At 53.7% G+C, this 15,982-nt stretch overlaps 1 protein-coding gene across 19 annotated transcripts in view; it reads left to right on the plus strand.

Annotated features, from left to right (window-relative positions):
• Nucleotides 1-15,982, plus strand: part of Myo18a (myosin XVIIIA) — a 104,898-nt gene that overhangs the window by 69,183 nt on the left and 19,733 nt on the right. For all 19 annotated transcript variants that reach the window (XM_063251144.1, XM_063251145.1, XM_063251143.1 and 16 more), the window contains 16 exons: nt 744-853; nt 3,863-3,928; nt 7,087-7,215; nt 7,831-7,974; nt 8,330-8,419; nt 8,551-8,670; nt 8,858-8,969; nt 9,710-9,837; nt 10,097-10,251; nt 11,891-12,014; nt 12,100-12,300; nt 12,860-12,970; nt 13,452-13,556; nt 13,834-13,980; nt 14,315-14,428; nt 15,861-15,977. In XM_063251144.1, the coding sequence (XP_063107214.1) occupies nt 744-853; nt 3,863-3,928; nt 7,087-7,215; nt 7,831-7,974; nt 8,330-8,419; nt 8,551-8,670; nt 8,858-8,969; nt 9,710-9,837; nt 10,097-10,251; nt 11,891-12,014; nt 12,100-12,300; nt 12,860-12,970; nt 13,452-13,556; nt 13,834-13,980; nt 14,315-14,428; nt 15,861-15,977 (1,973 nt within the window). The remainder of the gene's footprint in view (nt 1-743; nt 854-3,862; nt 3,929-7,086; nt 7,216-7,830; nt 7,975-8,329; nt 8,420-8,550; nt 8,671-8,857; nt 8,970-9,709; nt 9,838-10,096; nt 10,252-11,890; nt 12,015-12,099; nt 12,301-12,859; nt 12,971-13,451; nt 13,557-13,833; nt 13,981-14,314; nt 14,429-15,860; nt 15,978-15,982) is intronic.

Here is a 15,982-nt window from a genome sequence, read left to right on the forward strand (position 1 = left end):
TCCCTGATCTCAAATCCAGGCATTCTTCAGGGAAAGAGATCTACAAGCTCTTGACTCAGGCTCAAGACCAGAGTTGGGGGCAAAGAGAGGCTCCCTTTCTGAAATCCTGCTCCTGTGCACAGAGGAAAGGCAAGGCATGTTTGATTGAGCTCTCACCAAGAGAACCAAGCTGTGATTCCCACTTATTTTCTCAGTGAGTCTCCATGATTACCTCGCAGGATAAGTCCTGGGGCTTCAAAGATAAAGAAAGTGGACTAGAGGTGCCATGATTAGCCCACAGTCACAGGATCATAAGACACAGGGCCAGGATTTCAAGGCCAGCCCTTGTGCTTTTTTTCTCAGTTGCAATTTGCCGTCCTGTTTTTCCTACTGAGTCCTCAAGGCGCAGTTCTCTCTGTGTTGTAGCAAGTAGAAGCCTAGAAAACATTCCAGGGTTTACCCCAACCTCTGTCCCCTGAGGCAGCCTGTGTCCTTTTAATCTTCTTGTCCCTCTGGCAAACAGCCCTGATGGTTCTCTGAGCCCCCTTTTCTTTGTCTGTCCTTTGTTCGCTGAGCCCCCCACCCTCACAGTGCCTTCCCCTTTATGTAAAACCTCACCACCACCACCACCCCACCCCCTACCCCCCACCCCACCCTCTATCCCCCACCACCACCACCCCCCCGCACTGGACACCAGTGACTATTTGGGTGTCCTGGGAACAGGTAAGGCATTGACCGACCTGGCTCTGGGCCACTCTCTCCAGGGTATCCTGACCACATGGTGTTCTCCGAGTTCCGCCGCCGCTTCGACGTCCTGGCCCCACACCTGACCAAGAAACATGGGCGCAACTACATCGTGGTAGATGAGAAGCGGGTAGGTGTGGATCCCCAGACCCCCTGCAGGCCCCTCACCCTCACTCAGAGCCCTTGGAACAACTACCCATTCTCATCCTCCCCTAGAGATGGGGGCTGGACAGAGATGCCACACTGCCAGTGTGGCAGAGGGAGCCTAGGGCATGGACTGTAGGAGCTGGAGAGGAGCTACCCTCTTTGGAGGCTGGAGCTGGGAATGTCTGGTGAGCCTGACACTGATCCAAGAACAAATAGGGCCAAGGCTTCTCAGAACAAGGACTGATTAGGCTAGTGTCTTTGGACACTCCGCTGATGGCACCTGGGCCTCAGCATGGCCTCTAGCCTTGGCAGGATCTGGTTCCTGCGGTGGGAGGCTGTCCAGAGCTGGGGCAAGCACCCTTCCTGGGGCAAGGTTGAAAAGGCGAGACCTCCTAGGTGCTAGGGAAAATGTGAAGCCGCTGGGCCCTCGAGCAGCCTGGGTTGGTGAGTGCGTGACTGCCGAAACGGTATCCCTCTGTCATCTAGGCTGCCACCTCGACCCTTAGAGGCAGCTCCTCAGGCAGCCAAAGGGCTTTCTGAGCAGGTGCCCAGGTACCCAGCCTGACTTTGATGGCACATTGGACCTTAGGAGGCCCCCTAAAAGGAAGGGTGCTGCAGAATGAACAGGAAGCCTCAGAGTGGGGCCCCGCCTTTCCCTGTGTGTTCCCCTCCCCTCGCCCCTTGAGTCGTGACCCACGCTCATGGAGCCCTTAACAACCTCCTTTCCATTCTCAGGCCTGCCCGTGCTGCATGAGACCCTGGTGTGAACGTAGATGATCCTTCCACTTGCCCTTGACCTTCCTTCCAGCCCACTACTCACGTAGAGGGCTTGTCTCCTCCAGAAATGTTCCATCTCCAGAGTCTTCCATGGCCTCTTGTAGCCAGGCCTCCTGTCTGTGGGTCTCGCTCTTCTCAGGACACCTGCTCTTTGACTCCTTCAAGACCTCTAATTCCCAGACCCCACCCCATCCTCCCTACGCTATCGGTTCCTTCCTGACTGTGCGTCCTTTTCTGCTCAGCCTTCATCCTCCTTAGCTTTCCTGAACTTCCCACAGTACCTGCCTTGCCAGACTCTCACCCTAAAGGGCCTTTGGGTAGCTGCACCAAAGAAAAATGTATACATTATTATTGGTGTATGTGATTAATACATGAAATTTACATTTGTTTTGGGGGATTGGTACATATACATAGCATCCTAATAATTTTTTATCTTCCTTCCCCCCCTCTTCTGCTGATTCCCTCCCCTTACTCCAAAAAGTTTCCCTTTTTTTCCTGTTTAATTTCTTTATAATGGGGTTTCTGTGTCTGATTATTTCTTGATTTTTGGACTCCCACGGCCATGAGAGAAAATTAAGCAATGATTCAGACTTGAATCCCTGTAGGTTCATGCCTTCACCCTTAGGTGGGTTGTTGGGGTGACCCTGCAAAGCTTCAACAACTTCCATTCTTATCTGGCCCTGACCCCAAGCTTCTTCCCAGCAGATGACCTTGCCTCCAAGCTCCAGTAGAATCAGGGCTCCAGCTTCTTATATCATCTTCAAACTTCTCTTCTGCTGGTCCTCTTTTTGTCTGGCCCCTTCCTCTGTGCTTTGGAATCCATCCTTTCTGGTCCCCCAGAAACCTTTCCATTAGTATTAACTCTCTCTCATGTTTCAGCCTTCCTGGCTCTTCTGTCCATGGAGACTGTTCCACACGAAGCTTTGTGGAAGGAGCCCTCTGTCCAGTACCTCATGGTTGACTATGCCCTACCTCTCCCCTGCCCTGGCCCATCCAAGTAGTAATATCCCTTCTGGAACTGGTGTTCTCATATCCCTATTCCCTCTCGTTGCTAGTGGCCACTTTTCTATCCTGTCCCTTGCCTCCGCAGCAATATGTGACTTTCCTGATGGTTCCGTCCTTTTGAAACCTCATCTGTTCGCCTTCATCGCCTCTCCTGGTTTCTCTGTCTTTGTTGTCCCTCCCTCTGTGCTGTTCTGCCTCCACCTTCCCCTTTAGCACGGGTCTCTCTTTTCATTCTGCTCCTTGGCTCTGTTCTCTATCGACACCCTCCTCCTGGACAACCTCATTCACACCCATCGCCTCAATTACTGCATATATATTGATGACTCTCAGATCAATACCGCAGCCCAAGCTTCTCTCCGGAGTTCCAGACATCCATTTCCATCTGGCTGCTTTGTGGGCTTCCCTGCCTGTATCCCTGTTGTACCTCAAACTGGCATGTTCAAACCGAATCCTCTTTCCAAACCTTGCATTCCTTGTCTTGGGTACTAACATCATTACCTGTTGTGTATAAGTCAGAGGTAAGCGTTGGCTTAGATTTCTTCTTATCCTCTGCCTCCCATATTTGACAAGGTACTGTGCTCTTACCATCTCCTGTGTTCACCTTCTTCTTCCTTTTGGGTCAGGCATTAACCTCCTTTCTTATGGATTGCTGCCTAAAAGGGCCTCCATCCACCTTCCACCCATTTGGCAGTGACATCTCTACAGCAGGCAAGTCTGATCATGTCCCTGTCTGAGAAGACACTGCAGGGGTCTCCCAGGGCACTGCACACTTAACCTCCCATCTCCTCAGTGATTCCGTAGCACTTGGGTTTCCTCTGTGCACTCTGCCCCTGGGCCTTTGCTCATGCTGGTTATACTGCCTGAAATGCTTTCTCCCATCCTTTCTCTGGCTAATTCTTGCCTGTGTACAAATTCTCAGCCCAAACAGCACCTCTTCCAGGGTCCCTTTCATAGTCCCCCTTCCTGATTTAGATGCCTCCTTCTCTACATACTTCACAAATTCTCTGGTCTTGCTCTCTAGGAAGAGTTTCTTGCTCTTGTAGTATAACCTCGCTCTCACCAGAGTTAAACACAATGGCTGACACTGCAGAAACCCAGTAAAATAGCTTGAGAAATAAGTAATGAACTGCTTGGGAGGAGCAAGGGGAGGACCGAGTGACGAGATGGGGAGGTGCCGGGCATGCTCCCTGACTGAGCCCTCTCTTTGTAGGCAGTGGAGGAGTTGCTGGAGTCCTTGGACCTGGAGAAGAGCAGCTGGTGCATGGGCCTGAGCCGGGTGAGCTGGCCACGGGAGGGCGGTTGGGCCCGCACTTCCTAGTAGGTCTTGTGAGAGGGCTGTGGGACCTCCACATCCCTCTTTCTTGCCCAGTTTTCAGAAGTCTCTACCCCCCAACCCCACCCCAGCTACTCAGAGGCTGCGCTTCCTTGCAAGGGGCCCCTGCAGGGCCAGGAGCCAGGGTGTAGATGCTCAGGTGCAGCAAACTTCTGACTTTCCTGCCTTCTGGATGACTGACTTGTTCAGTGCTATGAACACCTGCGTGATGTCAGAAGGGAGTGGGTTGGAAGGTGGCCCGGAATTTGGCCTGAGTCCTGTGCGGGGAGGGTAGGCCGAAAGATCTGGGCTCAGAGGAGGTGGGCCCAGAAGGCAGGAAGGAGAGAGCACCTGTGGAGTTACCTGCAACTACCAGGATCCCAGGAAGGGCAAGTACCACCTGCCCGCAGGCTGAATTCCTCATCGGACTGGAACATGGTGTGTTAAAGGGAGGCCCACCCGGCCAGGTGCCGGGGTGTCACATTGCCCCATACCAGCGGCCTAGCCGCAGCCAGGGACCCCTGCACGCCTCATCCCAGAGGAGTTTGGACAGGTGGCAGCTGTGTGTATGTGCTCTGAGGCCTGGGTGAAGGGAGGACAGTGAAGAGCCAGAGAGGGCTTCCGGTCTGTCCTTGTCAGCAGAGAGGAAAGGAACTTTGGGCTCAGGGGCTCTTGAGAGGCTTGAGGGACTCTTGGAAAGAGGTGCTTGGACAAAGCTTGCGCGTTACTGGTCCCCTCTGGTCTCTGTCCCTCCTGGTGTCTGCCCTCTGTGTGGAGCATTTTGAATTAGGTTCAGTTCTCCTGCCCCTCCGCCCTGTGGCTCCCTCTCCCGCGGTCCCCACCCCCCTGTCTGTATCTTCTCATCTCTGTCCCTGCTGCCCTGGCTTTCCCTCTTTCTCTGGGCCCCAGCAGATCCTGCTGCTCTCTCTCCCTTGCTTTCTATTCTGTGTTTTTCTTGCTTCCTCTGTGTTCCGTGTCTGTTGTGGTCCCATCCTCTCCCAGTGTCATTTCCTGGCTTTAGTCTCTTCTCTGGTCCCTCCTTTCTCTTTGCCACACCCCCACCCTCACCTTTTCTTAGGACCCGCCAGCTGGGCTTCCTGTTGAGCCTGTCTGCCATCAGGGTCATTGCTTCAGCTCTTCCATGTCTCCTGGTTTACCAATCTTTACCCCAGGCTCCTGCCCATCTAGAAGGCTGACCTAGTGCTGGCTGGCATTGGGGGTGGTACCCCTACAAGCTGGTTCCCAGGTTCCCAAGCCTGTCTCGGGCAGGAGTGGACCTGTGTGAGCTGGCCCACTTCCAGAGGCTGTCTCAGACCTCTGTGCTCCTCAACTCTTTCAGATGCCCCACTGAAACAGGGGAGCCCCCAAGCCCACTTGTGCCCAAGGACAGGGCAGGGCATAAGGTTGGATGTTTGCTCATATCTAGCTGGGGAAAGAGTAAGCTGTGGTCTTGCAGGCTGTAGTTGGCACTGGCTGGCGTAGGGTGGGGAGGATCCCTATATGTGTTCGTTTATCACTGTGCTTTAGAGGAGAGGTCTCCACCTGAGCTCCCAGGACTCTGAGGTCTTGGATAAGGGCCAGGGAGTCTGAGAGCCCTCTGACGTTATAAAATCTGTATGAGTATTTTCTCCTAATACTCAAAAGTATTCAGTGTTCAGAAGAGTTCTGGATGGAGCTCACTGCCCGGGCCTCAAAACCATTCTTTTTCTGCTCCTTACATTTCGGGGCCTTTCTCTGCCCCTGCACCAGCATCTCCCTCCTGCCCTGGAAAGATGTGCTGACCAAGCATGTTTGTCTACAGGGGCCTTGCCTTCCCTTTCCTCACCCAGTGGAATTTCAGGCACACAGGAAATTGAAACTCGGGTCAAGCTTAAGACCCACGGGAGATCTTAGCCCTATCTGCAGGATTTGGGGAAGTTTCACAAAGGACTGAGCTAGCTTTTTACATGCTCAGCCTCGGGGGACAAGGCTTCTGTTGGCAGACACAGCTCTCTCAACAGAAAGTTGAGGCTCCCTCTCCATGTCTTCCCTGAAGCAGGTCTTGATGTACTCAGAGCCCAGAGGTGTCCTGAGTACATTTACGTAACCTGTGTTTCCTGTGAAGGTCATGTCTCTGGGGGCATATATCTACATGTTTCCCTTTGTCCTTTCACCTGACCATCCCGCCTGCCCTCTCCACCTCTTTTAATAGGGAACTTCTACTCAGCCCCAGCTCAGAGTGAGGCGGGGTGTGGGGGCACCCAGCTGTTCCTTGCTGGGCTGCCCTCCAGCCCCCAAACCTGTAGGACGGGTACCTTGATGGGGCCAACTCCCGCCCACCTTCCAGGAGAGAAGGTGAAACCTGGGTGTGTGGAGGGGTGGAGCACTGACACATGAAAGAGGAGGCTGGGTGCCCTGAAACCAATGAAACCAAGCAGGAGCTCCGCCCACCCTTTTTCCTCTCATGCTGCTTCCGGGATCCATTTCTCAAACCAAACGTCTTCCTCCTGTCCTCTTCACCTGACACCAGGCACCTGGAGCCAGAGGTTGGGCCCTGCAGTGGGGTGTGGCACAGGGGACATTGACGATGTTGCTGGTAGTCATGGGCAGGGGGCATCACATTTCTTGCTGGAGGCTACATCCTCTCTCTAGCCAGTGATTACTTCCTTTTTTCCTTAGGCCCAGGTGCCTTACGTTTGGCTTCCCTGCCTTTCATCCCTGTTTGAAGTTTGATTTCTTCCTTAATCCACCCCAAATCTCCCCATCCCAGCCTGGACTTTCCCTGTCGCCTCCTAGGGACTGTGCTTATTCCTCCCCTCCTTTCTTATATATATATATATATATATATATATATTTTTTTTTTTTTTTTTTTTTGTCTTTTTCATTTTTATCGGTATCGGGGATCGAACTCACGACCACCTGCTTGCAAGGCAGGTGCTTATGCCGCTGAGCTAAATCCCCAGCCCCCTCCCCTCCTTTTTGGACAAGTGGATTTTCAGGCTCTTCCCAAACCGAGGACCACACGGCAATGCTGCCTCCCTGTGCCAGTCGCTTGCCCCTCCTTCTCCACATCTTGCCTGCTTGTCCTCCCTTGAGCTGCCCGATCCAGTCTCTGGCCTTTACCTGTCTACTTCTCCCAACAGGTGTTCTTCCGAGCAGGGACATTAGCACGGCTGGAAGAGCAGCGGGATGAGCAAACCAGTAGGCACCTGACCCTGTTCCAGGCCGCCTGCAGGGGCTACCTTGCCCGCCAGCAGTTCAAGAAGAGAAAGGTGCTGTGCTAGGGACACCCCGGCCTATATGGGCATAGCTGAGTCCCTGGGGCAGGGAACATGCAGGGATTACAGGAAGTCTTATATCATCAGCTAGGGGAAAGGTGGTGGGAACCTCCCAGGAAAAGCACTGGTATGCCCAGCAGCAGGGCCATGCAGACTGTTGGGGGGGCTTTGTGGAGGGGTGGAGAGGAAGTGGGGCCCAGGCAAAGGTGGTCTCTGGATCACAGGCTGCTCCATGAAGATTAAGGAGCTGTGTCAGCGACTCTTTTTCTTATTAGCAAGTCCATAAAACAGCCAGCACTGCCGCCTCTTGTGTTTCAGCAAGATTAGGTTTTATAGCGCAGCTAGGCCAGGGTGCTAGAAATAATTAGGCAGCAAATAAAGCAGATGACATTATTCCTAATGATGGTGGAGGGCTTAGTGGCAGTGTGGTGCTCCTAGGACCACCCACCCCCTGAGGGGGGACAGGGAAAAGGAAGCAAGGTGGGACTTGGGAAGGTGTGACTCAGGGTCAGGAGGTCAGAGAAACAGGCCCAGGGCTTTGCTGGTGGCAGGCCTCCCCCTGGTGGGGAACTGAGAGCCCTGCCACATGCCATCCCCACTCTACTGCAGATTCAGGACCTAGCCATTCGCTGTGTGCAGAAGAACATCAAGAAGAACAAAGGGGTAAAAGATTGGCCCTGGTGGAAGCTGTTTACCACTGTGCGGCCCCTCATTGAAGTACAGCTGTCGGAGGAACAGATCCGCAACAAAGATGTACGTGACCACCTGGGGCAGCCAGGTCCCCAGGAGGAAATTCACTTGTGCAAGGGGTTATCACTGCACCTTGGGCTCAAAGTGCTCCTTGTTTAATACTGAGAGCTGGGGTCCTTGAACTAAGCCCATGAAGCAGTGACCTCCAGGGTACTGCCTGGGCCGCAGGGTAGCCTCTTAGAATAAAATCAAGGGCAGTGGCAGCTTACCAGGAAGGGGCTGTGGACTGGAGCCCTGGAAAGCAGCGACTCCTCTGTTGTCCTGCCTGAGCTTCTTTAGCTTCACTTACCTCAGGCGTGCAGATCCAGGGTCCTCAGGCCCTCGTGGTCCTTCACTTACCCTCCCTGCCCTGCCCTAGGAAGAGATTCAGCAGCTGAGGAGCAAGCTTGAGAAAGTGGAGAAGGAGCGCAATGAGCTTCGGCTCAACAGTGACCGGCTGGAGACCCGGGTGAGTGGCTCCTGGAACCAGACAGGCTAGCCCATTGTCACGGGGTCCCCAACCCCCAGAGGCCCTCCTGGTGTTCTGGTTAAGTAAGACAGGTGCTTCAACTGTCGCTGACCCCCTCCCCCACCCCCCAGATCTCAGAACTGACATCGGAGCTGACTGATGAACGTAACACGGGAGAGTCCACCTCCCAGCTGCTGGACGCAGAGACAGCTGAGAGGCTCCGGGCGGAGAAGGAGATGAAGGAGCTGCAGGTGAGGCAGGGCTGGTTGAGGCTCGTAGGGTGGTGACTGCCACAGTCTGCTCCCCCAAAGCCAGTTGATATCTTCTCCATTAGCCTAGTGTCCCTGTCTGTCCTGGTAAGCATGCAGCATGACCTATGTGGGCATGAGAGGGGCCAGTGAGGGAGAATGATGCAGTCCACAACCTTCTCTCCTGCAGACCCAGTATGATGCACTGAAGAAGCAAATGGAGGTCATGGAAATGGAAGTCATGGAGGCCCGGCTCATCAGGGCGGCTGAGGTCAACGCGGAGGTGGATGACGATGATGCAGGTGGGTCCGAGGTTGGGAATCTGGGCATCGGCCTAGGTGTCAAGCCCGTATGCCCACCTTGGTCAGTCATACCCCCTCTTCAGGTCTGTCTTCCCTTATAATATCCCCCCACCCCATGGCAGCCTATTCTAAGACTAAGGTGAACCTGGGTGTGGTGGCACACACTTTGGAGACTGAGGCAGGCATGAGGGTCACTTCAGCCAGGGCAACTTAGCAGGATTGTCTCAAAATAAAAAACAAAAAGAGCTGGAGTTAGGGGAATAGCTTAGTAGAGCAACCCCGGGTTTGATCTCCAGTACTGCCAAAATACTAATGTGAAAATAAATGAGAAAGTAAAGGTGCTAAGGACAGGAAATTAAAAGCCATGATAATGACAATATCTAAGGGTCAGCATCCTTGCAGTCCCCAGCGGAAGGACAACACAATGTCCCTGCTTTACCTCCTCTAGTTTTTTTTTTTAAATCTTTTTTTTAATTGGTACTGGGGATCGAACTCACAACCATGCACCTGTAAGGCAGTCGCTTATGCCGCTGAGCTAAGTCCTCAGCCCCCTTCCTCTAGTTTTCTCTGTTAGTGGTTCCTTCTGCCTTGGTTCAGAGCCGTCATTCCAAAGATCTTTCTGAGTCACTGTGACTGGCTCCACCTGCTGCTCATTCCTGGCCTCCTCCTTCCTCCTCTCTCTACTGTCTTGGGAACTCTTAGCACTTCTGTCCCCACTTTGTGTACCCCTAAATCCACAGGGGGTGAGTGGCGGCTGAAATATGAGCGAGCTGTGCGGGAAGTGGATTTCACCAAGAAACGGCTCCAGCAGGAGTTAGAGGACAAGCTGGAGGCGGAGCAGCAGAGCAAGAGGCAGCTGGAGAGGCGGGTGAGGCTGACCAGGGAGCAGAGCTTGTGCCTGCATGGGCATGGTGAACACCTGAAGGCAGGTCGGCCTGGGAGGAATGGGGAAGGTTGGCTTGTTAGCCTGTCCTGCGGAGCCAACCAGAACAAGCTGCTGTTAGAGCATCTTGGGTTTCCAGGATGGCCCTGACCTTGCCCTTCATCCTAGGTCTTCCCCTTATCCACCTACCTTGCTTTTGGGCCTCTCAATGACTGCTGGTGTTGCATCCTATCTGGGCCTCTAGATCGGGGACCTGCAGGCAGACAGTGATGAGAGCCAGCGGGCCCTGCAACAGCTTAAGAAGAAGTGCCAGCGGCTGACAGCTGAGCTGCAAGACACCAAGCTGCACCTGGAGGGCCAGCAGGTCCGAAACCATGAGCTGGAGAAGAAGCAGAGGAGGTGGGTGGCCCTGCCTATTTAGGACTCTCTTCTGACCCCTAGAGGGGAGGAAAAAAGGGAAGACTTGAGTTTGGCCAGGAGCCTTGCAAGATGGCCATTCATATTGGCCTGTGAACAGAGACTCACTCTGCTCAGACCCGTCCCCACTGATGGCCCACACAGGCCTCTGCTCAGATGTCTCCACCTAGTGTGTCCATGTCTCCCCATCCCAGGTACAGTGACAAGGGGCGTGGTTAGGGCAGGAACCTCTGAACTCCCGCTTAGTCTGTGTCACTCTCCCTTGCCTCAGCTACACAAACACACTCTCCTGACTAATGTTGTTAAACTACCGTGCCACTTCCATCTCATTATGGTAATGACACAAAGGAGGGGGGCAGCCCTCACAGGAGAAATCCAATCTAAATTAATTTCCCTGGCTGGGGATGGGAATGGGACGCCTTTATTAGCAGTACCAAGGAGCCCACACACCCTGGGAACAGCAGGGTGCCCCGGGGAGTGGGAACAGCGCCCATTTCCCCTCTGCAGGGAAGAGCTTCTGGCACAGGCGTCAGTTGCTTCTATGAAGGGCCCTGGGAGTGAGGGGGCAGAGCAGGGCCGGGTACCGTGTCCTTCTGAACTTCCTGCCATCCTCCCTGCTGGCTGCTGCTCCAAGGAAAGTGAGGGAAAGGAAGACACTTCTGCCCGGCACATGGCAGTCCACTTCCACCATTCTTACCTTTACCCCCATTCTGCCCTTTTACCAAAGGCTGGCACTCTTGGTAGGACCCCTTCTGAGCACCCCATGACAGTGCCAGCTCGGCCTAGTTACTGTGTCACTGCACTCCTGCTGGGCAACTTATTAGGTTTCAGCTGCCCGGAGTTTTCTTACTTTCTTTGATGCAAGGTTGGTGGGGGGAGGCTGTTCAATTTCCACAGGAACCTGATTAGCTATTCAAGGAAGGTATTAAGAGGGATTTCAGCAATTTGCTCCTTATTTAGAGTCATTGGGTGGGAAGTGGAAGGCTGGGAAAGGAAGGGGTGACAAAAGAGGCACCCAGTAGTGTGCCCATAGATGCACTCTGACATCTGGGTCTGGCAGGAATGCTGGCTTTGAGCCCAGCAAGTGATGTCCTGCTGGTGACCTGGGTACTGCTGGGGCAGGTGGTCCCGGCCAAACGGTGGTGCCCAGGGGTGGGAGCAGGAAACAGCAGCCCTACATATAGAGGCCAAGCTGACTTGTGGAGGGAAAGTTGGATGAGGCAGGACATCTATTTCTACCTGTTCTGATGCCCAATCTACCCTCATCCTGATCCCTGATTCCTTGATCTGTTGAAGTGGAAAATGTGGAAGCTTAATTCCTGAGGACAGAATGTGTCTGCCTTTTTCCTAGAAGCAGCTTGTGGGGTCCTTGTAAGTCTCCTGGGTGAAAAACCTGGGTCAATGAAGTGTCTTCAACATAGGCCTGGATGCTCAGCATAACCTCAGTAGCTGACCTGTCACACTTGAATGTTACCCCACCTCATCACTGGCCCCTAATTAGGGCTACATACCCATCCTTAGCCCTGCTTTTATCCCATGTATATCCGTGGCACTGCTTCCTGGCTGTCTGTGTATTGGGGAACCAGACTCTGTCCAGACCTGAGACCACTGTGCCTCCTAGATTTGACAGTGAGCTCTCACAAGCACATGAAGAGGCCCAGCGAGAGAAGCTGCAGCGGGAGAAGCTGCAGCGGGAGAAGGACATGCTGCTGGCGGAGGCATTCAGCTTAAAGCAGCAAATGGAGGTCTGTGGGTCCCCCTTTCCTTGGTGCCCTGTCTTCCCCACAGGATGGGGCCAGCTCCACACCAGCCTCATCTTTCTCACTCCAGGAAAAAGACATGGACATTGCAGGGTTCACCCAGAAGGTTGTCTCCCTGGAAGCTGAGCTGCAGGACATTTCATCCCAAGAGTCCAAGGATGAAGCCTCTCTGGCCAAGGTCAAGAAGCAGCTACGGGACCTAGAGGCCAAGGTCAAAGATCAGGAAGAGGAGTTGGATGAGCAGGCGGGGACCATTCAGATGCTGGAGCAGGTGCTGGAGGCTTGGCCAAGGGAGGGCTGAGACATGGCAGGAGCCACTGCCATTCTACTACTAACCAGGGTATGGGCCAGGGGAGGACACAGCCCACCTTCATTCATTGACTTGTTCATCCATCCACCTCCTCACAAAATGTTGAGCGAGTACTTGACCTGCACTAGCCTCAGTGTGAGGACAATTAAGCTTTCCACAAATAGAAATCTTGGTTGAGCTTTAGTGGTGAGGGGTTCAGGAGGCACTGAAGCCAGAGGGCCAGCCAGCCTCAGAGCTGCCAAGTTGGTTCAGGGAGCCAGAGCCCACAGGCCAAATGGAAAAGCTGCAGGATTGTCCACACCCCAGCAACCTCTCCTTGGACTGGGCAGGAGATCTAGTAAGGGAGTCCAGCTTCTCTGGGGAAGACGGCTGCCCCAGAGCAAGGTGCAAGTGAGCAAGAGAGCTGGTAGGCATGATGTTCTCCGCTCTCGGGCTTGGGAACACTGCACACTGCAGTAGAGCCCTTCTGGAAAGGAAATCCAGTTCCTACTCCGACCACATCCTTCCTGACCACATCCAGGCTAAGCTGCGTCTAGAGATGGAGATGGAGCGGATGAGGCAGACGCATTCCAAAGAGATGGAGAGTAGAGATGAGGAGGTGGAGGAGGCCCGGCAGTCGTGTCAGAAGAAGGTATGGTACCTGGGTGGTGACCTGCCCCACACTAACATCTGTTCTCTTGTCACTACTTTAAATTGAGAAACTTGGTTTCCTTGTCTTAGCCACACTGTCCTCCATTGCCGTTCTGGGCAGAGAATCTCCTCTCAGTGTCCTGGCATGGGCTGGGATGTGTTCCCCAGAGCCTGTAGATAAACGTGGGCCCTCAAAGAACCCATGTTCCCCACCTTCTGCGCCAAGCAGCAGCCTGCCGTACCCCAGCCACCTGCAGTCTGTTAGCCTGGCTGACCAGATCCCCACTCTGTAATGAGGTGTGCTGTGGTGCAGTCAGTCACTGTGTGGCCCATCCCCATCCGAGTTGCTCTGAAACCCTAGGAACTTAGAATACAGTGCAGCCCCGTCGCATTGTTTTCCTGGGGCTAAAGACTCAGCATGGAAGGGAACTGCCTGCCACTAGACTAGAGAGACCATGAGCCTTTGTCCCATGTCATTCCAGTTAAAACAGATGGAAGTGCAGCTTGAGGAAGAGTATGAGGACAAACAGAAGGCGCTTCGGGAGAAGCGGGAGCTGGAGAGCAAGCTCGCCACACTCAGTGACCAGGTACATTGGGATGTCTGCTGCTGGGCCTCATGGTGCAGATCTTGGGGACAGAAAGCTGGGAGCTGGCAGGGGTGGGAGGTGCTCTGTAGCACTTGTTGCCACAGGATGGGACCTCCACTTTACACTGACACTTCCTTGTTGGCTGTTGTGATCCTGGCATGTTCAGTATCCTTCATCATTTAGGGGACTCTCAGGATAGAAGCAGAGATGAGAAAGGTCACAAATGACTTGATGACTTGAGGAGATGACTTGAGACCCACCTCTGGTGTCTACCCAGGTGAGCCAGCGGGACTTTGAGTCAGAGAAGCGGCTGCGGAAGGACCTGAAGCGCACCAAGGCTTTACTGGCAGATGCCCAGATCATGCTGGACCACCTGAAGAACAATGCCCCCAGCAAGAGGGAGATCGCTCAGCTGAAGAACCAGGTACCTGCTGAGCTTTTCAGTTTTCTTTCTCCTCCTCTTCAGTACCTTTTAAATCCTTGGGAAAGAAAGTGACTTCTGCAAAAGCTAGTCCCCAGTGTGTGCGTATACTGTATAGTCTGATGGCCAAGCCCAAAGGTGAGAGTCTTCCTAGCTATCCCTGTCATGAGAAGAGATGCCCATGCATGTACCAGGGGACAGCTGCAAGCCTGGATCTGAAGGGTGGAGGGGGAGGAGGAAGAAAGTGTCAGGGCCCCTTCTCCCCTGACCACCTTGCACAGCCTCCTGCTAGCATGGCTAATGTCTCACCTTGGGGTGGGGACGGCTCTATATCCAGCTGGAAGAGTCAGAGTTCACCTGTGCAGCAGCCGTAAAAGCACGGAAAGCAATGGAGGTGGAGATTGAAGACCTACATCTGCAGATTGATGACATTGCCAAGGCCAAGACAGCGGTGAGGCTCCAGGGGATACGGGGCAGGGCTCCTAGGGTTGCTGTTAAGCAGAGCATCATAACAGTGGCTGCCTTCACTCCAGACAGGCCCCTTTACTTCAGGGCTTTCTGCAAGCACAGTGGCTTCCTATCCTCTGCCTCTGTACTCAGAACAGAGGCCTGGAAGGAGAGCAGAGGGGAAGCGGGAGCCGACCAGCTCATCTCCTTGTTTAACCACCTGCCTATGGGAGCTTGGCCACAGTTCCCAGCACCATAAATAAAGGCAGCTAATGTGGCTGAGGGATGTAAACAGGTGCCTCGAGATTAGCAGAAGCACCAATAAGAGGATGGGATGGCTCCGGCTTCCCTTTCCTCCCCCTACCCAGCCCACTGACAAGCCAGAGAAGCAGCTAATTAGAGCTTTTATTTAATGCCTCCCTTTTAATTCCCCACCTCTCCCACGACTCATCCACTGGCAGAGAATCCACCACGGATGTGGTCACTTGTACCTTCACCAGAAATGAGACAGGAGGGGAGTGGCTGGGGATTTAGCTCAGCGGCACAAGCACCTGCCTGGCAGGCATGAGGTCGTGAGTTCAGTACCCGGCACTAAAAAAAAAAGAAGAAATGAGACAGGGGAGGAGGCTTCATGGCCCACTAGCTAGTCACCCTGCTGCCGAGAGATGCCAATCTCACGAGCTTGATTTATCCTCGTGACATTTGTGCTCCTCAGCAGTTTTCAGGTGAGTAATTCAAATTCCTTAATTGTGTTAAAAAAGGCTGTTATAAAATTACCATTTTATTTAAATCTGAGTTAATAAATTTCTTGGCGGAGGCTTCCCCAGCTCCCCACAGCCCAGTAGCAAGATGGATTGGGCAGAGAAGGAGCCAACGCAGTCATTTTGGTTTGGAATTACAGGCTAATAGATTCATTCATTTCCCAAAGCTGCTGTTGGCTGTCTCTTCCCCACCCCCAAGGAGTGGACTGGCTATGGGGGCTGAATGGCCCTGGAGTGGGCAGTCCCAGGGGAAAGAAGAATCCAGGCCAGGGAGTGTCAGCAAGCTGAGGGGTGTTACCCTGGGGCCTGCTGCAGGCAGAGTGTGTGCAGGTCAGGGCCTGTGCTGATGGTGCCAGGATGATGGGTCATTTGTTCTGGGCAGAATTTTTCTGTCTTCTCATTAGCCTTGAAAGAGCTGCCAGAAGGTAGCTGTCATTTAGTGCAGAAGACCGGGGCCTGCCTGTCCCGCACAGGCAGTCTTTTCCTTCATCTCCCTGCCGAGAACATACCAGGCAGCTCCAGGAGTGTCCCCAGTCCGGGAACCCATCGTCTCCCCGTCCCACTGCCATCTCCTCCCTGCACGAGGTGGCCCAGGGGCAGGTTTGGAGTTGCCATGTGGGGTCTTCAGGCACAGCAGGTCTAACGCTCTCTGATTCATCCCTACCTCTTGTCCAGCTGGAGGAGCAGCTGAGCCGCCTTCAGCGGGAGAAGAATGAGATCCAGAACAGGCTAGAAGAGGATCAGGAGGACATGAATGAGCTGATGAAGAAGCACAAGGCAGCCGTGGCTCAGGTACC

Source organism: Cavia porcellus, unplaced genomic scaffold (assembly GCF_034190915.1).
Source record: "Cavia porcellus strain 051 isolate PalLab524CR breed Dunkin Hartley unplaced genomic scaffold, mCavPor4.1 scaffold_6, whole genome shotgun sequence".
In the NCBI taxonomy this organism is placed as follows: domain Eukaryota; kingdom Metazoa; phylum Chordata; class Mammalia; order Rodentia; family Caviidae; genus Cavia; species Cavia porcellus.